Source organism: Xenopus tropicalis, chromosome 5 (assembly GCF_000004195.4).
Source record: "Xenopus tropicalis strain Nigerian chromosome 5, UCB_Xtro_10.0, whole genome shotgun sequence".
Classification (NCBI taxonomy): domain Eukaryota; kingdom Metazoa; phylum Chordata; class Amphibia; order Anura; family Pipidae; genus Xenopus; species Xenopus tropicalis.
The window spans coordinates 148434280-148458320 of record NC_030681.2 but is presented as its reverse complement, the minus strand read 5'-3'; the positions used below and the strand labels follow the sequence as shown (position 1 = coordinate 148458320).

General features: G+C 38.7%; 2 protein-coding genes across 3 annotated transcripts in view; one reads left to right on the top strand and one right to left on the bottom strand.

The window, feature by feature from the left end:
- LOC100494435 (cytochrome P450 2K6) overlaps positions 1-24041 on the top strand; it is a 212256-nt gene that overhangs the window by 86230 nt on the left and 101985 nt on the right. The gene's annotated exons all lie outside the window — the stretch shown is intronic.
- On the bottom strand, positions 7687-23621 carry MGC108322 (protein). The gene is made up of 10 exons (NM_001035117.1): positions 23581-23621; positions 22005-22195; positions 20873-21035; positions 19894-20043; positions 19366-19526; positions 16746-16922; positions 14661-14802; positions 13362-13546; positions 10841-10982; positions 7687-8073 (listed from the first exon to the last, which is right to left on the bottom strand). The coding sequence occupies exons 2-10, from the start codon at positions 22173-22175 to the stop codon at positions 7895-7897; spliced, it is 1470 nt and encodes a 489-aa protein (NP_001030289.1). The 5' UTR covers positions 22176-22195; positions 23581-23621; the 3' UTR covers positions 7687-7894.

The window sequence follows — 24041 nt, the reverse complement described above, 5'->3', positions numbered from 1 at the left end:
TTATGAGGTGGAGAAGTGTCGAGTTTTGACATTGGTGGAATTACCTTTGATCAGTTACATCCAGAGCCTCATTAGCACTTTCTTTGCTGTCTGGTTTGTCACCAGAATCCTGGGTTTTGGTTTTCTCACAACAAAGAACAATGCTAAGGCTACAACTCTTTATCCTTTTTCCTGCTAATACATAACTGGGCTTACTTTCCTCAGTTACATCTATAGCTGGTTTGTCACCAGAATCAAGGCGTTGTCTGCTCTTACAACAAAGAAGAATACTAAGGCTACAACGATTTATCTTTTTTCTTCTTTGTACTTATCTGGATGCATCAATTTCAGCAGTTTCATACGATGCCTCGTCTGTCATTTCACTGCTTACAGTGGATGTCTCGTCACTACTTTCTGTGACTACATCCAGAACCTCATCATTTCTTTCTTCATTTTCTTCAGGTGTCTCATACACGCTTTCCTCCTCTTCAGCGGATGCAGTATGATGGCACCATTGCCAAAACCTGTTCTTGTATTTCCTGTGTTTCCCTTTTCTATATATCTTTGCCTGTTTATAGTGGCAGAAATATTCGCCAGTTTTTAAGCTCAGGAGTTTGTCTTTACCCGTGTCAGCTTCGCTGTCCTCGAAATCGAGGGTTTTACTTTTCTTGCAGCAAATAAAGAAGTTACGGCCACATTTCTTCTTTCCTCTTGTTGGTACAGTTTCGGGCTCATAACTTGTCATTGTTTCCAATGATGTCTCATGAACTGTTTCCTTGATAGCACTAGAATGCTCATCAATGCTTTCCTCACTTACATGTAGACTTTCCTTGCTTTCATCTGACAACTCATTTTGCAAGGTTAGGATATTATTTTTACTTACCTCATACTGTGAAGTTAAGTGTTTCTTCTTTTTCCTTTTCAAACAATGGAGGAAACATTTCCTTATACTGAAGCCAAACCGTTTCTTTTTGGTCATCTTGGCTTTTATCCCTGTATAAGAAGCAAGACTGGAAGAATCATCAGAAATATCTGATATATCATCTTCTCTTTCCCTGGTTTCATCCAGCCTGTGAAACTGAGTCTGAGTTGCTGCATTTTCCGTCTCTCTGGCTCTTGACTCAACTTTCTTGCTTTTCTTTAGCAATTTTATATTCTTATACACAGAAATGCTTAAAGCACCCATCACGAAGATCAACAAGCAGAGGACAGGTATGGAGATTGTATCCTGAGTGAAATAAGAAAGACACAGCGTTAGTAGAATATTCCATAAAACGTATGCTTTTTTTATATCTATTATAACAATACAGAATGGTGAGATTGAGCAGGGATTTATAATAAGGAGGTGTATATAAGCTTATTTTGTGCCTACAAGTTTGGAAAAACCTGCACTTCTTGAAACCTTTCAGCTGCATCTGCTATAGGTAATGGAGTAAGTTTGGGGGGGTGGGTTTAGTCATACAATGGGTCAAAATAACTTACCTCACTGTCACTGTCCCTGTCCTGGTCCTTGTCCCTATTCTTCTGTCTCTCTTCTACTTTCTCACCAATATAGTCGAATGTGGCTGAAAGCTCCTCCATGGTATCCTGCAGTCTCAGCAGCCTTGCTTCCATTTTACTGTAGCTGCTGTCTAAATAAGAAGTCTCTCCCAACAGGTCCTACAATAGGAAATAGTCAGTTAGACACCGGGACACTTGCTTATATAGGTATCAGTTATAGTGTAGGATATAGAAATAATTACAGGAAAATTATAATGTATACAGGTATGGGACCTGTTATCCAGAATGCTCGGAACCTGGGGGTTTCCGGATAAGGGATCTTTCCGTAATTTGGATCTCCATAACTTACATCTGCTAAAAATCATTTAAATATTGAATAAACCCAATAAGATTGTTTTGTCCCCAATAAGGGGTAATTATATCTTAGTTGGGATCAAGTACAGGTACTGTTTTATTATTACAGAGAAAAGGGAATCATTTAACCATGAAATAAACCCAATAGGGCTGTTCTGCCCCCAATAAGGGGTAATTATATCTTAGTTGGGATCAAGTACAGGTACTGTTTTATTATTACAGAGAAAAGGGAATCATTTAACCATTAAATAAACCCAATAGGGCTGTTCTGCCCCAATAAGGGGTAATTATATCTTAGTTGGGATCAAGTACAGGAACTGTTTTATTATTACAGAGAAAAGGGGATCATTTAACCATTAAATAAACCCAATAGGGCTGTTCTGCCCCAATAAGGGGTAATTATATCTTAGTTGGGATCAAGTACAGGTACTGTTTTATTATTACAGAGAAAAGGGAATCATTTAACCATTAAATAAACCCAATAGGGCTGTTCTGCCCCTAATAAGGGGTAATTATATCTTAGTTGGGATCAAGTACAGGTACTGTTTTATAATTACAGAGAAAAAGGAAATCATTTTTAAAAATTAGAATTATTTGCTTATAATAGAGTCTATGGGAGATGGCCTTTCCGTAATTTTGAACTTTCTGGATAACAGGTTTCCGGATAAGGGATCTCATGCCTGTACTAAGAATACGTTTAAAGTATTATACTATGTCTGGTTGCTAAGGTTATTGTCTTAAGCAAGGAGAGTTTAAAGTTCTGTAAAGCTGGGTACCCATAATAAGAATACAAATTGTCTATAATGTATATATCAGTTTAAAAGTTAGTTCTTAGGTGGTCCTAATGAACAGATTGACTTACTTCAAAAGACTGTTTCTCTGCTGCTTTCCGTTTAATTGGGGCATCTTCATTTTGTTCTGCTATCGGTTTTTTATCTTCATTTACAGCATCAAAATCAATTATTGGATTGTTGAAATATGTATCTGATTGTTGATTATCATCAAAGTATTTATGCTGCAAAAAAACAAAAGACAGAATTAATGATAAGACTGAAACAGTCGTTGGGGTGTTGAGCTTATACACATAATAAGAGGAGCAACAAATAATAACAATGATGTACAGATATAGGACCTGTTATCCAGAATGCTCGGGACCAAGGGTATTCCGGATAAGGGGTTTTTCTGTAATTTGGCTCTCCATACCTTAACTAAAAAATCAATAAAACATGAATTAAACCCAATAAGATTGTTTTGCATCCAATAAGGATTAATTATATCTTAGTTGGGATCAAGTACAGGTACTGTTTTATTATTACAGAGAAAAGGGAATCATTTAACCATTAAATAAACCCAATAGGGCTGTTCTGCCCCCAATAAGGGGTAATTATATCTTAGTTGGGATCAAGTACAGGTACTGTTTTATTATTACAGAGAAAAGGCAATCATTTAACCATTAAATAAACCCAATAGGGCTGTTCTGCCCCAAGAAGGGGTAATTATATCTTAGTTGGGATCAAGTACAGGTACTGTTTTATTATTACAGAGAAAAGGGAATCATTTAACCATGAAATAAACCCAATAGGGTTGTTCTGCCCCCAATAAGGGGTAATTATATCTTAGTTGGGATCAAGTACAGGTACTGTTTTATTATTACAGAGAAAAAGGGAAATCAATTTTAATATTCTGAATTATTTGATTAAAATGGAGTCTATGGGAGATGGGCTTTTTGTAATTCGGAGCTTTCTGGAAAACAGGTTTCCGGATAAGGGATCCCATACCTGTAGTACCAAACCCTATGGTCTGTTATTATTGCTAAATGGGGGAAAAAAAGTTGAACTGCTGGAAATCCCTCTGGATTCCATAGTTTGAGATTTAAGACTTCGGCCAATAAGATTATTATTATTATTAGCAAGCACAAAAAAAAAGTTAAAATAAGAATAAAACAATAAAAAAAGTAAAACAGGAAAATATAGGACAAATGGAATCAGAATCAACCACAAATCTATCAACTAAATGTGTAATAAGCTGAGCAGACGCTTAGGGGCTGATTTACTAAGACACGAATTCCGACCGAATTGGAAGAATTCCGATTGGAAAACGAACATTTTGCGATTTTTTCGTATTTTTTGCGATTTTTTCGGCGCCTTTACGACTTTTCGGAAATTATCGCGACTTTTTCGTTACCAATACGATTTGCGCGAAAAAACGCGAGTTTTTCGTAGCCATTCCGAAAGTTGCGATTTTTTCGTAGCGTTAAAACTTGCGCGAAAAGTTGCGCTTTTTTCGTAGCGTTAAAACTTAAAAGGCGCGACGTTTTGCGCAAGTTTTAACACTATGAAAAAATCGCAACTTTTTGCGCAAGTTTTAACGCTACAAAAAAATCGCAACTTTCGGAATGGCTACGAAAAACTCGCGTTTTTCCGCAAAAATCGTATTGGTAATGAAAAAGTTGCGATAATTTTCCGAAAAAATCGCAAAATACCGATCATTACGAAAAAAACGCAATCGGACGCATTCGGCCCGTTCGTGAGTAAGTAAATGGGCCCCTTAGAGAAATGAGTAAAACAGAAGAGATAAAATAAGGAAAAAGGGAAATCCATATAAAATAAAAACACATTGATAATTGTCACTTGAAAATAATATTTCTTATATAATAATAATAATAATAATAAAAACAAAGACTTACCGATAAAAGATTTGATAAAATCAAGAGACTGATAGCGAGGAACTGCATGGTGGCAGGTCACTAACAGTCTGGCCCTCCCTGCTACAGGCACTGCTTATGCCTTCTGGGTAGCATTGTGATGTCATAATAGAACAAGATAAGAAACATGTCATGTGACTACCATTGTGATGTCACACACTATGAAAAGCTTTGCTTGCATAGAAAGAACAGCGGATCCAGTGCAGCACATTATCACCCAGTACAATGTATAAGGCCCAATGGGCCATGCAATACATGCAATATACATGGAATATTTGTTATTTTCTCCCTACTGTATATCAGTTCCCATATGGGGCAATCAGACAATTCAATTTCAGGCAATAAAGAGTGCGCTGTAGGGGTTGGTTTGATATCCCCTCCATGTAGAATGATCTGTGCTGTTTTCTAAATAATGCACACAAAATAGTTTCAACTTTATTATCAATCCATGTCCTAAAGAAAAATAAAATCCTGCACCTTCCCTGCTGTACCACACAGAGACGCTTTCTATAGTAACAAATAGTGATGAGCGAATCTGTCCCATTTCGCCGAAACTTCAAAAAAATTTGCAAAACACGGATGACATGTGACTTATTTTTTTTTTTAAGTGACTGCCCCTATTCTGACGTGACCGCGCCCGATTTGCTGCACCTATTTTGACGTGGCGCCCGTGACTTTTTTACGCGTCCGCCACTTTTTTCATGCGCAATTAATTTTTTCACACCACAGTTTCGTGAAACAATTCACCAATGCCAAAATGCAAAAATTCGCTGCAAATCCATGCCTGGTGAAAAAATTAACTGGTAACAAATCCCAACTGCCAGTTCTACTGGCATCCTTCCTATTAGGCCCTTATCATGAGCTCTTAATACAGGTATGGGATCCATTATCCGGAAACCCATTATCCATAAAGCTTCATATTATGGGTAGGAATTCTGCCATAGACTCTGTTTTAATTAACAATTGAACTGATTCCCTTTTTCATTATTCCCTATCAGATGAAAAACAAATCTATTGGGTTTAATTAATGTTTAACATCCAAATTAGACCAAAAGACCGTTTGTCTGGAAAACCCCAGGTCCCAAGCATTCTGGATAATAGGTCCCATACCCGTATAGAGGCATTTAGACTTTTTTGGTTCAATCATTTCATCAGACCCTTCCGCATTTCGCCATTGGCAAATTGTTTTGCGAAAATTTGGCAGCGGCAAAATAGGCGCAGTTGCTGAAGCAAAACAGGACAGATTCGCTCATTGCTAGGAATACATATACCCCCTACTGTAAATAATAAGGATATTAGAAATCACTGAGGGGTTCTGTGCCCATATAAAGGCACAAGGCTGCAGGCTGAGTTATACAGGGAACTCTGAGTATCACTCATGTATTATAAGGGATAATGTACCCCCTACTGTAAATGATAAGGATATTAGCAGTCACTGAGGGGTTCTGTGCCTATATAAAGGCACAAGGCTGCAGGCTGAGTTATACAGGGAACTCTGAGTATCACTCATGTATTATAAGGGATAATGTACCCCCTACTGTAAATGATAAGGATATTAGCAGTCACTGAGGGGTTCTGTGCCCATATAAAGGCACAAGGCTGCAGGCTGAGTTATACAGGGAACTCTGAGTATCACTCATGTATTATAAGGGATAATGTACCCCCTACTGTAAATGATAAGGATATTAGCAGTCACTGAGGGGTTCTGTGCCCATATAAAGGCACAAGGCTGCAGGCTGAGTTATACAGGGAACTCTGAGTATCACTCATGTATTATAAGGGATAATGTACCCCCTACTGTAAATGATAAGGATATTAGCAGTCACTGAGGGGTTCTGTGCCCATATAAAGGCACAAGGCTGCAGGCTGAGTTATACAGGGAACTCTGAGTATCACTCATGTATTATAAGGGATAATGTACCCCCTACTGTAAATGATAAGGATATTAGCAGTCACTGAGGGGTTCTGTGCCCATATAAAGGCACAAGGCTGCAGGCTGAGTTATACAGGGAACTCTGAGTATCACTCATGTATTAAAAGGGATAATGTACCCCCTACTGTAAATGATAAGGATATTAGCAGTCACTGAGGGGTTCTGTGCCCATATAAAGGCACAAGGCTGCAGGCTGAGTTATACAGGGAACTCTGAGTATCACTCATGTATTATAAGGGATAATGTACCCCCTACTGTAAATGATAAGGATATTAGCAGTCACTGAGGGGTTCTGTGCCTATATAAAGGCACAAGGCTGCAGGCTGAGTTATACAGGGAACTCTGAGTATCACTCATGTATTATAAGGGATAATGTACCCCCTACTGTAAATGATAAGGATATTAGCAGTCACTGAGGGGTTCTGTGCCCATATAAAGGCACAAGGCTGCAGGCTGAGTTATACAGGGAACTCTGAGTATCACTCATGTATTATAAGGGATAATGTACCCCCTACTGTAAATGATAAGGATATTAGCAGTCACTGAGAGGTTCTGTGCCCATATAAAGGCACAAGGCTGCAGGCTGAGTTATACAGGGAACTCTGAGTATCACTCATGTATTATAAGGGATAATGTACCCCCTACTGTAAATGATAAGGATATTAGCAGTCACTGAGGGGTTCTGTGCCCATATAAAGGCACAAGGCTGCAGGCTGAGTTATACAGGGAACTCTGAGTATCACTCATGTATTAAAAGGGATAATGTACCCCCTACTGTAAATGATAAGGATATTAGCAGTCACTGAGGGGTTCTGTGCCCATATAAAGGCACAAGGCTGCAGGCTGAGTTATACAGGGAACTCTGAGTATCACTCATGTATTATAAGGGATAATGTACCCCCTACTGTAAATGATAAGGATATTAGCAGTCACTGAGGGGTTCTGTGCCCATATAAAGGCACAAGGCTGCAGGCTGAGTTATACAGGGAACTCTGAGTATCACTCATGTATTACATATAACAATACACGTTTCAATGAGTCATGTGACACAAATGACATTGCTAAGCCCTGATTATAACTGATTACAAGCACTGTTTATAAGGATATAAATTAAAGAAATTCATGGCACATATATATATATATATTATTTAAAACAGTAGTGACAGTCTGTCTATGAATGTTTGTACAGGAACGTTAAAAAAACGCTTTTTTTTTGTTTGTTTGAACAATATTTTATTTTCAATGACATATTTATAGAACTGCTATCAAACAACTGTTACAAAACATAAGAAAGCATAAACATATACAGTATATACAAAGTACAAAGCAACAACAATGCTCATTATTTTTAAGATGATGGCTAAAATCACAAGTAAATGAAGGAATTCTCATACTCCTCATACTCATTGTATTAAGATATTAGTCTAGCTGCGAGGCAAAGCACAGATCTTATGCTCTGTAGGAATGGAGGTAATGGCAACTCCCCGGGTCAGTTGGACCTCAACTCCAGGAGGGGGTTGGAATGTGAAGTTCTGCAGAAGGTTTGTGAAGAACAAGAAGAGTTCCATCTTGGCCAACGTCTCTCCGGCACAAATTCTTCTACCTAAAAGGGAAAGGCAGCGAGTCCATATTAATAGCTATATTCAATTGATTTTATTGCCATGGATTCTTACCCTCCTACCTCACATATTATCAAAATAATAATAAAATAGGGGAGAACTAATTCTAATAGGTGCCCAGGGGTGTGATCAAAACAATTAGAACGAAAAGAAAAAGTGATCAGGAAAGTACAGGTATAGGACCAGTTCTCCAGAATGCTCGGGACCAAGGGTATTCCGGATAAGGGGTCTTTCCGTAATTTGGATCTTCATATCCTAAGTCTACAAAAAAAAATCAATAATCATTAATTAAACCCAATAGGGCTGTTCTGCCCCAAATAAGGGGTAATTATATCTTAGTTGGGATCAAGTACAGGTACTGTTTTATTATTACAGAGAAAAGGGAATCATTTAACCATTAAATAAACCCAATAGGGCTGTTCTGCCCCCAATAAGGGGTAATTATATCTTAGTTGGGATCAAGTACAGGTACTGTTTTATTATTACAGAGAAAAGGGAATCATTTAACCATGAAATAAACCCAATAGGACTGTTCTGCCCCCAATAAGGGGTAATTATATCTTAGTTGGGATCAAGTACAGGTACTGTTTTATTATTACAGAGAAAAGGGAATCATTTAACCATTAAATAAACCCAATAGGGTTGTTCTGCACCCAATAAGGGGTAATTATATCTTAGTTGGGATCAAGTACAGGTACTGTTTTATTATTACAGAGAAAAGGGAATCATTTAACCATTAAATAAACCCAATAGGGCTGTTCTGTCCCAATAAGGGGTAATTATATCTTAGTTGGGATCAAGTACAGGTACTGTTTTATTATTACAGAGAAAAGGGAATCATTTAACCATGAAATAAACCCAATAGGGCTGTTCTGCCCCAATAAGGGGTAATTATATCTTAGTTGGGATCAAGTACAGGTACTGTTTTATTATTACAGAGAAAAGGGAATCATTTAACCATTAAATAAACCCAATAGGGCTGTTCTGCCCCCAATAAGGGGTAATTATATCTTAGTTGGGATCAAGTACAGGTACTGTTTTATTATTACAGAGAAAAGGGAATCATTTAACCATGAAATAAACCCAATAGGGCTGTTCTGCCCCCAATAAGGGGTAATTATATCTTAGTTGGGATCAAGTACAGGTACTGTTTTATTATTACAGAGAAAAGGGAATCATTTAACCATTAAATAAACCCAATAGGGTTGTTCTGCACCCAATAAGGGGTAATTATATCTTAGTTGGGATCAAGTACAGGTACTGTTTTATTATTACAGAGAAAAGGGAATCATTTAACCATTAAATAAACCCAATAGGGCTGTTCTGTCCCAATAAGGGGTAATTATATCTTAGTTGGGATCAAGTACAGGTACTGTTTTATTATTACAGAGAAAAGGGAATCATTTAACCATGAAATAAACCCAATAGGGCTGTTCTGCCCCAATAAGGGGTAATTATATCATAGTTGGGATCAAGTACAAGTACTGTTTTATTATTACAGAGAAAAGGGAATCATTTAACCATTAAATAAACCCAATAGGGCTGTTCTGCCCCCAATAAGGGGTAATTATATCTTAGTTGGGATCAAGTACAGGTACTGTTTTATTATTACAGAGAAAAGGGAATCATTTAACCATTAAATAAACCCAATAGGGCTGTTCTGCCCCCAATAAGGGGTAATTATATCTTAGTTGGGATCAAGTACAGGTACTGTTTTATTATTACAGAGAAAAGGGAATCATTTAAACATGAAATAAACCCAATAGGGCTGTTCTGCCCCCAATAAGGGGTAATTATATCTTAGTTGGGACCAGAGAAAAAGGAAATCAATTTTAAAAATCTGAATTATTTGATTAAAATGGAGTCTTTGGGAGACGGACTTTCCATAATTCGGAGCTTTCTGGATATCGGGTTTCCGGGTAAGGGATCCCATACCTGTATACACCTTTGCACCACCCCTCTGGTGTACTTATTCTTACACCTCAGGCCTAAGGTGCTTAAGGCGCTTCTTTTAGTTTTCAGGCAGGCAGGTTTTGATGCACCTACGGTCTTGATTGTCTGGGAAGTGGGGATGGAATGGGGTGTTGATGGGTGGGGGTCGCTTATGGTGGGTTGGGGAGCAAATTGTGGGGACCAGTACCCTCCAATTGAGGCTCTATTACGACTCTTTCCCCAGTCCATCCCTACTCCCAAGGCACAGTGTGTTGTTGTAAAGGACTCAGAGTGCAAGTTTTATTATGTTTGTCATGAGGTCTAAGTGGTGGAATATTATTCTGAAGTCAAAATGTTGGGGCCCGTTAACTAATGTTTGGTTTTATTTTTTTGCAAAAACTTGATTTTTTATCTTAAATAAATTAGAATTTTTCACCATTTATTAGCAACAAAGCTGCGAAAAATGTGAACGTAAAACTACATCATCTAAAAACTGCGGTCACTGACCCCGGCAGCCAAATAAACTATTTCTCTGTGAGGCTATAATATTATTGTTTCTTTTTATTACTTAACTTTCTATTCAGGCCCTCTCCTATTCATATTTCAGCCCCTCTTTAAAACCACTGCCTGGTCACTAGGGTCATTTAGACCATAGCAACCAGATAGGTGCTGAAATTCCAAACTGAAGAGTTTCTGCACAAAAAGCTAAATAAAAAAAAAAAACACAAATAACAATGAAAAAAATACCAATTGCAGTATATATATTTATAAACACACACATTGAGCTGTATTGACAGATATTAAACAGAGCCACAGTACCTGCTGAGAAGGGAAGGAAGGCCTCATTTTTCACAAAATGTCCCTCTGAGTCAAGGAAATGTTCCGGATAAAATTCATTTGGCTTTTTGAAATAATCTTTATCTTTGAGAACAGATGTCAGCAGTGGGATCACATGAGTTCCCTAAAAGAGAGGAGACCATTAGAGAGAAACAAACAAAACTGGTAGCAAGTAGACTTGGGGGCCCATTCATGAAACCATGAATTTTCGCTAATTAAAAGCACAATTGGAAAAAATTCGGAGTAACCACGATAATGTCTGATGTGCGAAAATTGCGCAAAAATTATTTTCTTGGTCGTACGAAAATATTGTGGTTGTGATCCGTAAGTCACAAAATTTTCGCATCCAAACGGTCGTAAGCGGCGCAAAAACCTTTCTGGCATTGAACCTTCAGTGCATCATTTTGGAAGCCTCCCATAGATAGATAGTCACGATACTGAAGCTTGAACGAATAACTAAATTGTCGTAGTCTTTGCGAAAACTACGACTTTTTCATGAAACCACAAAGAAGTTGTGCAATTTTAATGATATTATCGTGGTCATTACGAAAAGTTCTAAAAATTAGAAAAAACACGTTTTTCTCTGGAAAAAAATAATCGTGGTTTCATGAATGGGCTCCATAGAATTGGATATTTACTACTTATGGTAAGTAAGTGGGATCTAAATGAAGAAAATGTGTCCCCTGCTTACAACATGAACCTGACGCGAGTGGTTTGTATGTATTTCTATGTATGTATGTATAACTTTATTTATAAAGCGCCACAAGGGTACGCTGCGCTGTACAATCTTACAATATACACAATTACACACAGGGAGGACAAGGGGTATAATAAATAAATAAATAAATAAGTATAAATACACAGAGATTAAGGGGCTTATTTATCAATTTTCGAATTTGTGAATTCGAGTTTGTTTTTCTAAACCGATTAAACTCGCCTATCGAACACTCACTTATTGTGCCAATATAAAAAACACGCATACTCGAATATTTTAGTTTCGAAACAAACTTGAATAAAAATCATTAACTCGAATTGAGGACATCTCCCATTGACTTCTATAGAAACTCACAAGCTTTTAGATGGGGAAATTTTACATTCAAGCTTTTGGGTTTTTTGCAGTTGAGTTTTTGAAACATAACTCGATTTTGAGTTTTTTAAGCGCCAAAAGCTTGAATCGATAAAAAATTTAAACTCGACTATTGATAAATCACCCCCTAAGTGCCATGTGGTATGAGACATAGTAGAAAGGAGGTCCCTGCCCCATAGAGTTTACAGTCTAAGTAGTAGTGGTAGAGCAGTGGTAGAGTAAGGAGTGCAAAAGTCTGTCCCTTAATACTTATTTGGGATTTGGCTGCACTCTGCAAATAGCCCCAGACTGAGGCTGGAGATGAGTAAAGAGCTTCTATGCCTGTTGGTACTCCCCAACCTGTGCCTCCAAACTCACGCATTCAGGGGGTTGAAGGCCAAAACATGGCTTTTTCTCTTTTTATGGATCCAATGAAAAATGTATAAACGTTTCCTATGAACAGACTGCTAAAAATTGGAAAATGAAAGTGAAGGTCTGGTTGCAACCACCTCTTGTATCGGTTATTGATTGCTTTATATGTTACTCCTTGTAGATTGTAAGCTCTTTTGGGCAGGGCTCTCTTCACCTCTTGTATCGGTTACTGATTGCTTTATATGTTACTCCTTGTAGATTGTAAGCTCTTTTGGGCAGGGCTCTCTTCCCCTCTTGTATCGGTTATTGGTTGCTTTATATGTTACTCTGTATGTCTCCTTGTAGAGTGTAAGCTCTTTTGGGCAGGGCTCTCTTCCCCTCTTGTATCGGTTATTGGTTGCTTTATATGTTACTCTGTATGTCTCCTTGTAGATTGTAAGCTCTTTTGGGCAGGGCTCTCTTCCCCTCCTGTATCCGGTTATTGATTGCTTTATATGTTACTCTGTATGTCTCCTTGTAGATTGTAAGCTCTTTTGGGCAGGGCTCTCTTCCCCTCTTGTATCGGTTATTGGTTGCTTTATATGTTACTCTGTATGTCTCCTTGTAGACTGTAAGCTCTTTTGGGCAGGGCTCTCTTCCCCTCTTGTATCGGTTATTGGTTGCTTTATAGATTACTCTGTATGTCTCCTTGTAGAGTGTAAGCTCTTTTGGGCAGGGCTCTCTTCCCCTCTTGTATCGGTTATTGATTGCTTTATATGTTACTCTGTGTGTCTCCTTGTAGAGTGTAAGCTCTTTTGGGCAGGGCTCTCTTCACCTCCTGTATCGGTTATTGGTTGCTTTATATGTTACTCTGTATGTCCAATGTATGAAACCCACTTATTGTACAGCGCTGCGGGATATGTTGGCGCTTTATAAATACATGTTAATAATAATAATAATAATAATAGGAGATTGGACTCTGTGGGTATAATTGGTGAGAGAAAAAACTGCAACACATTTTGAGATGCACATTTTCTAAATGCATTTAACAAACTAAAGTGCTCTCTTTAATAAAAAAGAATATACCTTTGGGATGAAATATCCCCTGAATGTGACGTCCTTAGTTGTTGCATGGGGAACGTTATTAGGCACAAGGTCGGCAAATCTCTGAATCTCATGGATAACGGCATCAGTATAGGGCATTTGTTTCTGGTGTTCGAGCCGAGGTTCTGCTGATCCAATCACTCTGTCTATTTCATCTTGGACTTTTTCTGAAGGAAACATAAAAAACAGAGATGGAGGAGGCTTTGAAGAGGCTGATTCATTAACCATCATTAAGATTCATTTCGAATTTAAAAAATTATTTCCTGCACTGGAAATTTTTCAGATTGTTCTGCCCCCAATAAGGGGTAATTATATCTTTGTTGGGATCAAGTACAGGTACTGTTTTATTATTACAGAGAAAAGGGAATCATTTAACCATTAAATAAACCCAATAGGGCTGTTCTGCCCCCAATAAGGGGTAATTATATCTTAGTTGGGATCAAGTACAGGTACTGTTTTATTATTACAGAGAAAAGGGAATCATTTAACCATGAAATAAACCCAATAGGACTGTTCTGCCCCAATAAGGGGTAATTATATCTTAGTTGGGATCAAGTACAGGTATTGTTTTATTATTAGAGAAAAGGGAATCATTTAACCATGAAATAAACCCAATAGGGCTGTTCTGCCCCCAATAAGGGGTAATTATATCTTAGTTGGGATCAAGTACAGGTATTGTTTTATTATTAGAGAAAAGGGAATCATTTAACCATTAAATAAACCCAATAGGGCTGTTCTGCCCCCAATAAGGGGTAATTATATCTTAGTTGGGATCAAGTACAGATACTGTTTTATTATTACAGAGAAAAGGGAATCATTTAACCATTAAATAAACCCAATAGGGCTGTTCTGCCCCCAATAAGGGGTAATTATATCTTAGTTGGGATCAAGTACAGGTACTGTTTTATTATTACAGAGAAAAGGGAATCATTTAACCATGAAATAAACCCAATAGGGCTGTTCTGCCCCAATAAGGGGTAATTATATCTTAGTTGGGATCAAGTACAGGTACTGTTTTATTATTACAGAGAAAAGGGAATCATTTAACCATGAAATAAACCCAATAGGGCTGTTCTGCCCCCAATAAGGGGTAATTATATCTTAGTTGGTATCAAGTACAGGTACTGTTTTATTATTACAGAGAAAGTGAAGCCATGTCTCATCTCTCAATTTCTGCATAAACTTTGAAGTGAGACTTTTTGCACAGGCCTAAGATATTTAACACATTATATAAATTAATTTTATACAGGTACCATCATTTGCTATAGATTCAATCCTTACTTTGAACTTCCGGATATTTCATCATTAGCAGGATACCCCAGCGAAGAGTGGTAGAAGTCGTCTCCATTCCGGCACCAAATAAATTGAGTAAAAGGACTTTTAAGTTTTCATCATGGAAAAACTTTGTAGAAGAAGACTTCTCCTGAAATTGCAGAGCTAAATTAATTGTCTGCATCACAAATTAACGAGGCAGGATGGAAAAAAAAGCAGAATTGGAAGCATAATAATTCAAAAACAACACAGAAGATCAAGACTAAGAGAAAAGTAAAGAATACAGTGCTGGGTAGCACTTTGGAAGTCCTGGACTTCTGAGCTGAAGTTAATTAGTTTCAGATGGTAATGAATAATATGAACTCTTTTGGAACACTTATGTCAAAAGAGTCCAAAATATTTCTAGCCATTTAGAAATTGAGCTTTAAAAATCTAACTACCTGTGATATCTTAAGGCAGTGCTGTCCAACTTCTGCAGTGCCAAGGGCCGGAATTTCTCTTGCATACATGGTGGAGGGACGCTAATGGAAGCTAGTTTGGGCCACTCCCCCATTTTAAACCACACCCACTTCAAACCACACCCATTTTATCACAATGGTCACTGCAGGGGTATCAACCATCATTCATATGTTAAAGAATTATATTATGTCATATTAAGACACACCCTTAAATCCATATGCCTCCCCCTCCCCTGTGGATAGGGACCATTTAATGGCTATTTCAACTGCTAACAAACTCCCAGAAAAAACCCCTGCCAGGTTCACTTCCCACAGGCAGCATAGGGCAGGCAGAGTATGGCACACACAGGCAGCACTCTGCCTGTCCTATGCTGCCTGTGTGTGCCATACTCTGCCTATCCTATGCTGCCTGTGTGTGCCATACTCTGTGTGTGCCATACTCTGCCTTTCCTATGCTGCCTGTGTGTGCCATACTCTGCCTGCCCTATGCTGCCTGTGTGTGCCATACTCTGCCTGCCCTATGCTGCCTGTGTGTGCCATACTCTGCCTGCCCTATGCTGCCTATGTGCCATACTCCGCCTGTCCTATGCTGCCTGTGTGTGCCATACCCTCCCTGCCCTATGCTGCCTATGTGCCATACTCTGCCTAACCTATGCTGCCTATACACAGGCAGCATAGGCCAGGCAGTACATACAATGTCTGAGGTGTGAAGAGGTAAACAATGTGGGTGATTACAGCCTGAGCCTGAGGTGTGAACACTGCAGGGGGTGAACAATGCAGAGATTAAAAGGTGTGAACAACACAGGGGATTACATGTTTAAACAATACAGGGGGATTACAGCCTGAATCTGAGGTGAGAACCATGCAGGGGGCCAATTAATCTCAGTACTGATACCATTAACACAGAGTTAAGACATCAAAGCAGCCAGACAGGTGGGGGGCCACACAGAGGGGGGTCGAGGGCCGCATGCGGCCCGCGGGCCCCCAGTTGGACAGCACTGTCTTAAGGGATACTGCCAATAGATTTGCCATATTAGTGCCACACTAGAACCCTATATTTATTCGGCAGAAAGCTTTACTATACCTGAGTAAAGAGCCCTAGAAGCTTCCTCTGATAGTTTGGTAGCTTCCTGCTTCAGTTGTAGCTGTTGGAAGCTCAGATCACTCATTCCTAAGGGAGGGGGAAGTGAGTTCTTTTGCATTTTTATGGGAGGGGGGAGCAGGAGAAGGGAGGGGGAGAGAGGGGAGAACTGAGCAGACTCAAGCCCCAAAACTGAAGGAGCCCTAAAAGAGAGGAAGTCTGATACCAAAGAACATGTTTACAAAAAAGGAGACAATAAATCCTGTGTTTCTTTTGATAGAGAACTCAGTGCAGTGTTTCTGTAAGTGCTTATGGCTGTATTTACATAGACCTTTCTGATAAAGCTGACTTAGTTTTTACCTTTCCTTTTAAGATATTACTTAAGAACGCTCCAGTGGTCCATCTGTGGTTCAATCCATATTATTATAATAACAAACATGTCTAGCAAAGTCCATAGGTTCTTTCCTTGCCTGAAGCACACCAATTGTATAACGTATTTAATAAACATAAGAATGAACTTTTTAGCACTGAATTTAGCACTAAATTTATCATTACCTCTTGTTGCTTGATGAGGAATGTATCAATGAGATCCCTCTGGTCATTTACGTCCAGTTGGTGCCGGTGTTTGGTAAATGTCTCTATAAGAAAGGTGTATATTTTTTCTGCATTCTTGACAACGTTTTGGTGACTTCCAGGAATCCATTGCATGATAGACGGAAATGTGTTATACAGCTTTAAGAAATAATCCAACAGAAATATGTTTTTTAAAAGTGTTCTCTTATCTTAACGGTAACTTGGCATCATTATCCCACATTAAGATATTTAATATAGGTCCTGTTTATTGTTTAAGAACATTTAAGTTATTAAATGTCAGAGTCATAGTTCAACTGTAATACCCTTCCTCCCCCAATACTGCAAAGGTGGATGCTTAGTGGAAGAGTCACATGTGATGTCTGCTCTAATATCAAAAACATTATGTACCAATGTGGCTACCTCTGGCTATTATAGCACCCTCACCATGGCCCTTAATGAGCTTGCTCCTGCCAGGGAATCATCTTCTCCCTTAACTCTTTTTGGTTCCTCAGGCTCTGGCCAAGGCCCCCATATTTTTTTGCTGTATACTATCTACTATTCAATCTATCTCTCCTCTCTTGATCTCAACCAGAGCTCTTATTGCTTGTCACCCAAAACAAGAGGAACAGGTCACTTCAGTGTATAGACAATGATGTAGAAAAAAATGTCAATTTATTTATTTCATAAGCAAAAAAGGCTATACCCAACAGGTTGCAACCTTGCTTTGTCAGGAGCACGTGTATCAAAATTCAATATGCATTTTTATGCATGTGCCCTGATGAAGAACCCTTAGATAGGGTTGAAACACATTGGGTATGGACACTTTTTTCCATACGCTAGAGTACCCTGTTCCTCTTGTTTTGGTTTGTAACACTATGGGGACTTTCAGGTTGTCCCCTTACAGTGAGCACCCTGGTCCTTAATCAAGTTTATGGTTTGCCAACCTCAAATGTGTATATTATTTCTTATTGCTTGTCATTTCTACTCAAATGTCTCAACACTATCTTAAATTAAATCCTTCTAAGACAGAAATGGTCTTTTTTCCACCATCCAGCATATAGAACACTCCAGAAGTGTCTAGCAATATAAATGACTCCATTATCTCCCCAGCCTTGGGGGAGGGATGCGCACAGTTACATATTCTGTATGCCTATTTATCGTTCAGTGCTGCAGAATATGTTGGTTCTTTATAAACATGTACTACAGGTATAGGACCTGTTATCCAGAATGCTCCGGACCAAGGGTATTCTGGATAAGGGGTCTTTCCATAATTAAGTCTACTAAGAAATCAATAAAACATTAACTAAACCCAAAAAGATTATTTTACATCCAATAAGGATTAATTATATCTTAGTTGGGATGAAGTACAGGTACTGTTTTATTATTACAGAGAAAAGGGAATCATTTAACCATTAAATAAACCCAATAGGGCTGTTCTGCCCCAATAAGGGGTAATTATATCTTAGTTGGGATCAAGTACAGGTACTGTTTTATTATTACAGAGAAAAGGGAATCATTTAACCATTAAATAAACCCAATAGGACTGTTCTGCCCCCAATAAGGGGTAATTATAGCTTAGTTGGGATCAAGTACAGGTACTGTTTTATTATTACAGAGAAAAGGGAATCATTTAACCATGAAATAAACCCAATAGGACTGTTCTGCCCCCAATAAGGGGTAATTATATCTTAGTTGGGATCAAGTACAGGTACTGTTTTATTATTACAGAGAAAAGGGAATCATTTAACCATGAAATAAACCCAATAGGACTGTTCTGCCCCAATAAGGGGTAATTATATCTTAGTTGGGATCAAGTACAGGTACTGTTTTATTATTACAGAGAAAAGGGAATCATTTAACCATTAAATAAACCCAATAGGACTGTTCTGCCCCCAATAAGGGGTAATTATAGCTTAGTTGGGATCAAGTACAGGTACTGTTTTATTATTACAGAGAAAAGGGAATCATTTAACCATGAAATAAACCCAATAGGACTGTTCTGCCCCAATAAGGGGTAATTATATCTTAGTTGGGATCAAGTACAGGTACTGTTTTATTATTACAGAGAAAAGGGAATCATTTAACCATTAAATAAACCCAATAGGGCTGTTCTGCCCCCAATAAGGGGTAATTATATCTTAGTTGGGATCAAGTACAGGTACTGTTTTATTATTACAGAGAAAAGGGAATCATTTAACCATGAAATAAACCCAATAGGGCTGTTCTGCCCCCAATAAGGGGTAATTATATCTTAGTTGGGATCAAGTACAGGTACTGTTTTATTATTACAGAGAAAAGGAAATCATTTAACCATTAAATAAACCCAATAGGGCTGTTCTGCCCCCAATAAGGGGTAATTATATCTTAGTTGGGATCAAGTACAGGTACTGTTTTATTATTACAGAGAAAAGGGAATCATTTAACCATGAAATAAACCCAATAGGGCTGTTCTGCCCCCAATAAGGGGTAATTATATCTTAGTTGGGATCAAGTACAGGTACTACTTGAACTAAAATCGCAGTAAGTGAATACACCGTGTGGGTGGTGTAAACAACAAATGTCTTTGTGGGAGGAAGTGAAAGAATTGCCACAATGGGCTTACCATGACCATAGAACTTCCAGTGATCCTGACAATTTTATTAATGCTTTTTACAAGTTTCAGAAGCGTTGGATCCTGGTAATCAAAGCGCTGACTGAGCAGTAGGGCGACAATGATGTTGGCTACAGCGGCGTTCATTATCATGGTGTTATCAAACGGCTTCCCTGGGGTATAGAGGAAGAAGAAGGAATGAGTGCTAAGCTGTACTCATGTTCATACTTATCCATACTGCCATCCCCATAGCAGCACATTCTCCCTCCAACTAAAAGCAACATATCAACCCTGCCTCACCATAGCCCTTTCTGTGAAAAGGAGTAATGGCAATATGCCATTATCCTTAAGCCTTATCCTCAGTACCAGCGACGAGAAGCCTCTACTTGAAATCTTGCTGAATATCTCATCAATGTGGCAGCTACACACCCAATTGCTTCCCTTACTTAATGCCATGACTCCTTCACTCAACTCTTATCTCTTTTATCAACTATTATTTCTACTTCATGACCCAATACACACACATACTCTCACTCCTACCTCCATGGGACTTGAATGTTTCCACCAAACAGTCACTTTCTTCAGAGATCTTTTCTTCTATAGTTTTCTTCCCCATCCCAAAGTCTCTTAGTGTTGAAAGAGAGAATCTTCTCATCACTTTCCAGTTCTCCCCATCCGCAAAAATAATACCTGCACAGAAAAAAAAATGTATTTTGAAAAGTCTTTCTTTGGTGCGACTACCAAATCAGGATGGTCCAAGGCATCTTCTAATAATCTCATATTTGAAAGTAAAAGTAATACCAATGTATACCAAACAAATGTCTCTTTCACACTCTGTTTCTCTTCAGCTCTTTCACAGTGTTGCAATTACCTGTTAGAACAGGTGGTTTTGCCATGTTTCTACCCATAATTCCTTAGGAGTAGGTTCAAGCTTCTCATTTCTGGTTTTAAGGTTGTGACATAGCATTGACACATGAAATATATCAGTACCTTCAGTTTAAATAAGGCTTTTGGCCCTTCTCATCCTAACCATGATCAGTCTGACACTCCTACAAATGGCTTCCTAGATGGGTACCCTCTGTCCAGTCTCTCTCTCTCTGACCTGGAAGTGTTTCCTTCTCTCTAACTAGACATAAGCAACTACCCAAATGTAAGATGGCTGAGCCCTTTTTGTGCACCAGTATAGCACCAAAGCTACCTTTTTCCTTTTGGTCAACTATACATATTACTGCAGATGTGCATTTTGGGACTGGGGCATGCAATATATATTTTATACCAGAAGCACTGCCCATTAGTGCCAAGGCAACCTTAAATAAATGTATTTGCTAATCTTATTGATCAAGGCTCAGCATGTTTACTAGATTGTTTGCCACCTGTCCTATCATTTGCTTGGTCTACTCGGCTTTAAACACCCAAACCCTTGGTCTGGGTAGCTCGGGCTGGAATCACTTGTCACCAAAGCCCTTCATATACCGGATACAGAATCAGAACTGAACAGAATCATATTGAATACAATTACCATGTCCTTTGAAAATCTGGTCAAAAATGGCAACTTTTGGCCTCCCTGAAAACTCCTCGGCATGGTTGATGAGAGCGTCTCTCACTGCGTCAGTGCCGCAAAGCACAACCACCTTCTCTGTCCCAAGGTGAAAGCTGAATACTGAGCCGTACTTCTCAGCCAGCTGCAATGGAAGCATTCATGGTTTACTGTCATCTCATAATATTTATTTATTTGCACCTGAATAATATATATGATATACACTAAAGAGGTACAGTCATCAGAATAAAAATATAATGTTTATTGAAAACTATTTGTAATATTTCAAGCAGTGTAATATCAACGCAGCTGGCCTTATCTACAATAAATAAGGCAAGGTTCAATGTGCAAGCAATGAGCACAAAGTCTCCTGTCTTCACTATACACCTTTCCCCAGATGTTGTGCTTTGAGACCCAACTTTTTGTGTTCCTAATATACTAGAATTCCTACAATGAAGCACAGCACAGAAGCACAGTGTAGCTTGTACCTAGCTTGTACCTACAACTGGCACAAGTGCACAAGCTCCACAGCCACTATTTTGGGCAACTTAGTACTCGGGGGCTTCTGCCATGGGTCAACCTGAGAAGCTTTCCTTAGGCTGTACAAGGGGAGGAGATTCTGACCATGACAACTTCAGGAGCAGAAATTCCACTTTATTTAAAATTCTGCTCTTTCAGTGTAGGAGAGCACAACTGAGTTCTCTACATTGAAAGTCCCAGAGTGCCCCAGGGTTGCTCAAAACTGATGTATCATGCCACACTTATTAAGGTTCTAGCTCAGGGATCCTCAAACTACGGCCCACAAGCCAGATCCAGCCCCCCAAGGTTATTTACCCGGCCCCCACTGCATCCTTACCCCTGGCTACTACCTGTCTGCAGAACCTCAAAGTAACCAATCAAATGTTTTTTTTTCAAACACCTGACAAGTACATTGTACATTGTCTCATTGGTGGCTATAGATTGCTAAACAAGTATAATATGTAAAATTGTTTATTATACTACCCGCCCCCCAAAAAACCCAAAAAACTATGGGCAATAGCAGAAAGGGGAATAGGTAAAAAGTAGGGTGTAGAAAAACATTGTAAATGGCAACTACAGAAAACCAACTCTTTACCTCCATAAATGTTAGATAGGGTTTCTCCATGTTTATAATGTGCAGATTCCCAATGAGGGGTAATGGTTTGGGCCCAGGAGGGAAGTTCTGAGATTCTTTTTCCCCATCATAAAAGACTTTAAATAGGAAAATACAAACGACAACAGACAGAAGTACAGACACCGGATCCATGGCAAATGTCTTAATTAAACCTGAAATTAGAAAAGAAACACAATTATGATTTTTGGGGCAATTGGCCCAGGGGTTGCGCTCTGGGGCAGCATTAGGAGAACAAATCCAATAGTAGATGCAAAGTTTCTATTTACTGATCTGTCATCTAAATACTTAATTGGCTGATTTTGGCTGATGCATCCACATAAACTCTTAGATTTGATTTTAAACTATATTAAACCAACAGTGGCCACAACCTTCTTTTGGTACAAAGGTGCCCCGAGGCTCACCCAGCTCAGTGCAGCATTACCAGCAGATATAATCAATAAGAAGAAGAAGACCCCATAGGAGCCAGCATTGCTTCCTTCAGTAACTCTAAGCTAGAGGAAGTGTGAGTCTTCCATAGGCTGAAATGTTGGCTGGTCTAGGGGAAGCTTGGGGAGGCATTTTTAAATTAAAAAAGGTTATGGCCATTTTAGTCTGGGCTCAGCCTTAGTGAGCTGTGATGTTCACTACAAAAAAATAATATATATATATATATATATATATATAACAGATGAGCTCTTGTTCCCCATAAAGCTCTAGCACTGCCACCCCTGGGAACAGAAAATGGCCCCTATTATCTCCATATCAATAGGGAGATAATGAGAAAAAGACCAAGTCCTAGCACTTTAAATAGACACATCCATTTCGGACTGGGACCTTAGGGGCCCACCAGAAAACCTTAGACCATAGGCTCATTCTCCAAATTATTCTTCCTCCTTTCCTCACCTAAGGGCTGTGATTGGCTATTTATTATCCCCATGGGGACTGCTGGCCTGCAGGAGGCTCTGCTTGGGGTAAAACTGTGTCTCTGGGCTCCCAAAACTTGTCAGAAATGTAAAAATGGGCACCTAGTTTGAGACCAACATCATAGGGGGTGGTGACCAATATGTTGCTTACAAGCCACTGGCTGGCAATTCATTGAGCATCATTCCAGCCTCCTTCACAGTTATGATCTTTTATCCACCCCCTTTAGAAACTTACACATTTTTTCTTTAAAAGCCGTAACTATAAACAAAAGGTTGGCTGAACTAAGGTGCTCTTGCCCTTCTTCCCATAGTCAATGACCCCCATTACCCTGTACATTAATATTAAGAGCATTGATTGATGGCATATTAAAACCAAAATATAAAGCCAGATAAACAGGTAAAGGTAAAGTAGAAACAGTTACCATAGTTACTCACATATCGGCATCAGCAATGCAAAATGATAATATCAGCTCTTTTTTTTTTTACCAAATGAACTTTGCAAGATTTATCCATGGGTACCCATAATGCATTAGTTTCATCCCTTCCATATACACTGCTTCTGATGCAGTGGTCAATCATTAGATAATCATAAATGGTATTCTGAAATCTATTCTATAAGAGAATTCAGTACAAACCTGCAGAAGGGAAGGGAAAGTGCCACCATAGGATGTGAGGGTTCTCTGCTTCAGTGTTGGCGTCTGGAACACAATTCTCTGCCCATTCCTATCGCTATTTATTACCATTACCCCCACCAATCCAAACACAGCTCTCTGTGACAACTCCTAAACTTGACTGAACTCATTGTTGGACTGAGGTTCAACTGAGTTTCACTGAAATGCAAACAAAATATTAACCGCTCCTGTATGAGAGCCAGAGATTCCCTGCCAAGTATCACTTGGGTAAAAACCATGCAATTAGTCAGTTAGTATAGTAAGATTTTAGTTTATATGTATTTTGTTGCAATATATGTTGAGTTATTTAACATTCTATATCTGAAATGCTGGCCTATTTTATCTAAGGCACAATACAATATTTACAGTTCTGTCAATAACAACTACACCCCCAGTTCTGAATAAAATACATTATAAAACAAAAA

Bases quoted from the DNA above. Each gene is read 5' to 3' on its own strand.
- MGC108322 (NM_001035117.1), bottom strand. From the start codon at position 22,175: ATGGATCCGGTGTCTGTACTTCTGTCTGTTGTCGTTTGTATTTTCCTA. The intron at 13,547-14,660 runs GTAAGGATTGAA...TGTTTCCTTCAG, and splicing joins GAAATATCCGGAAGTTCAAA to AAAAAGTCCAAGATGAAATA. The intron at 10,983-13,361 runs GTATATTCTTTT...CCTCTCTTTTAG, and splicing joins GGGGATATTTCATCCCAAAG to GGAACTCATGTGATCCCACT.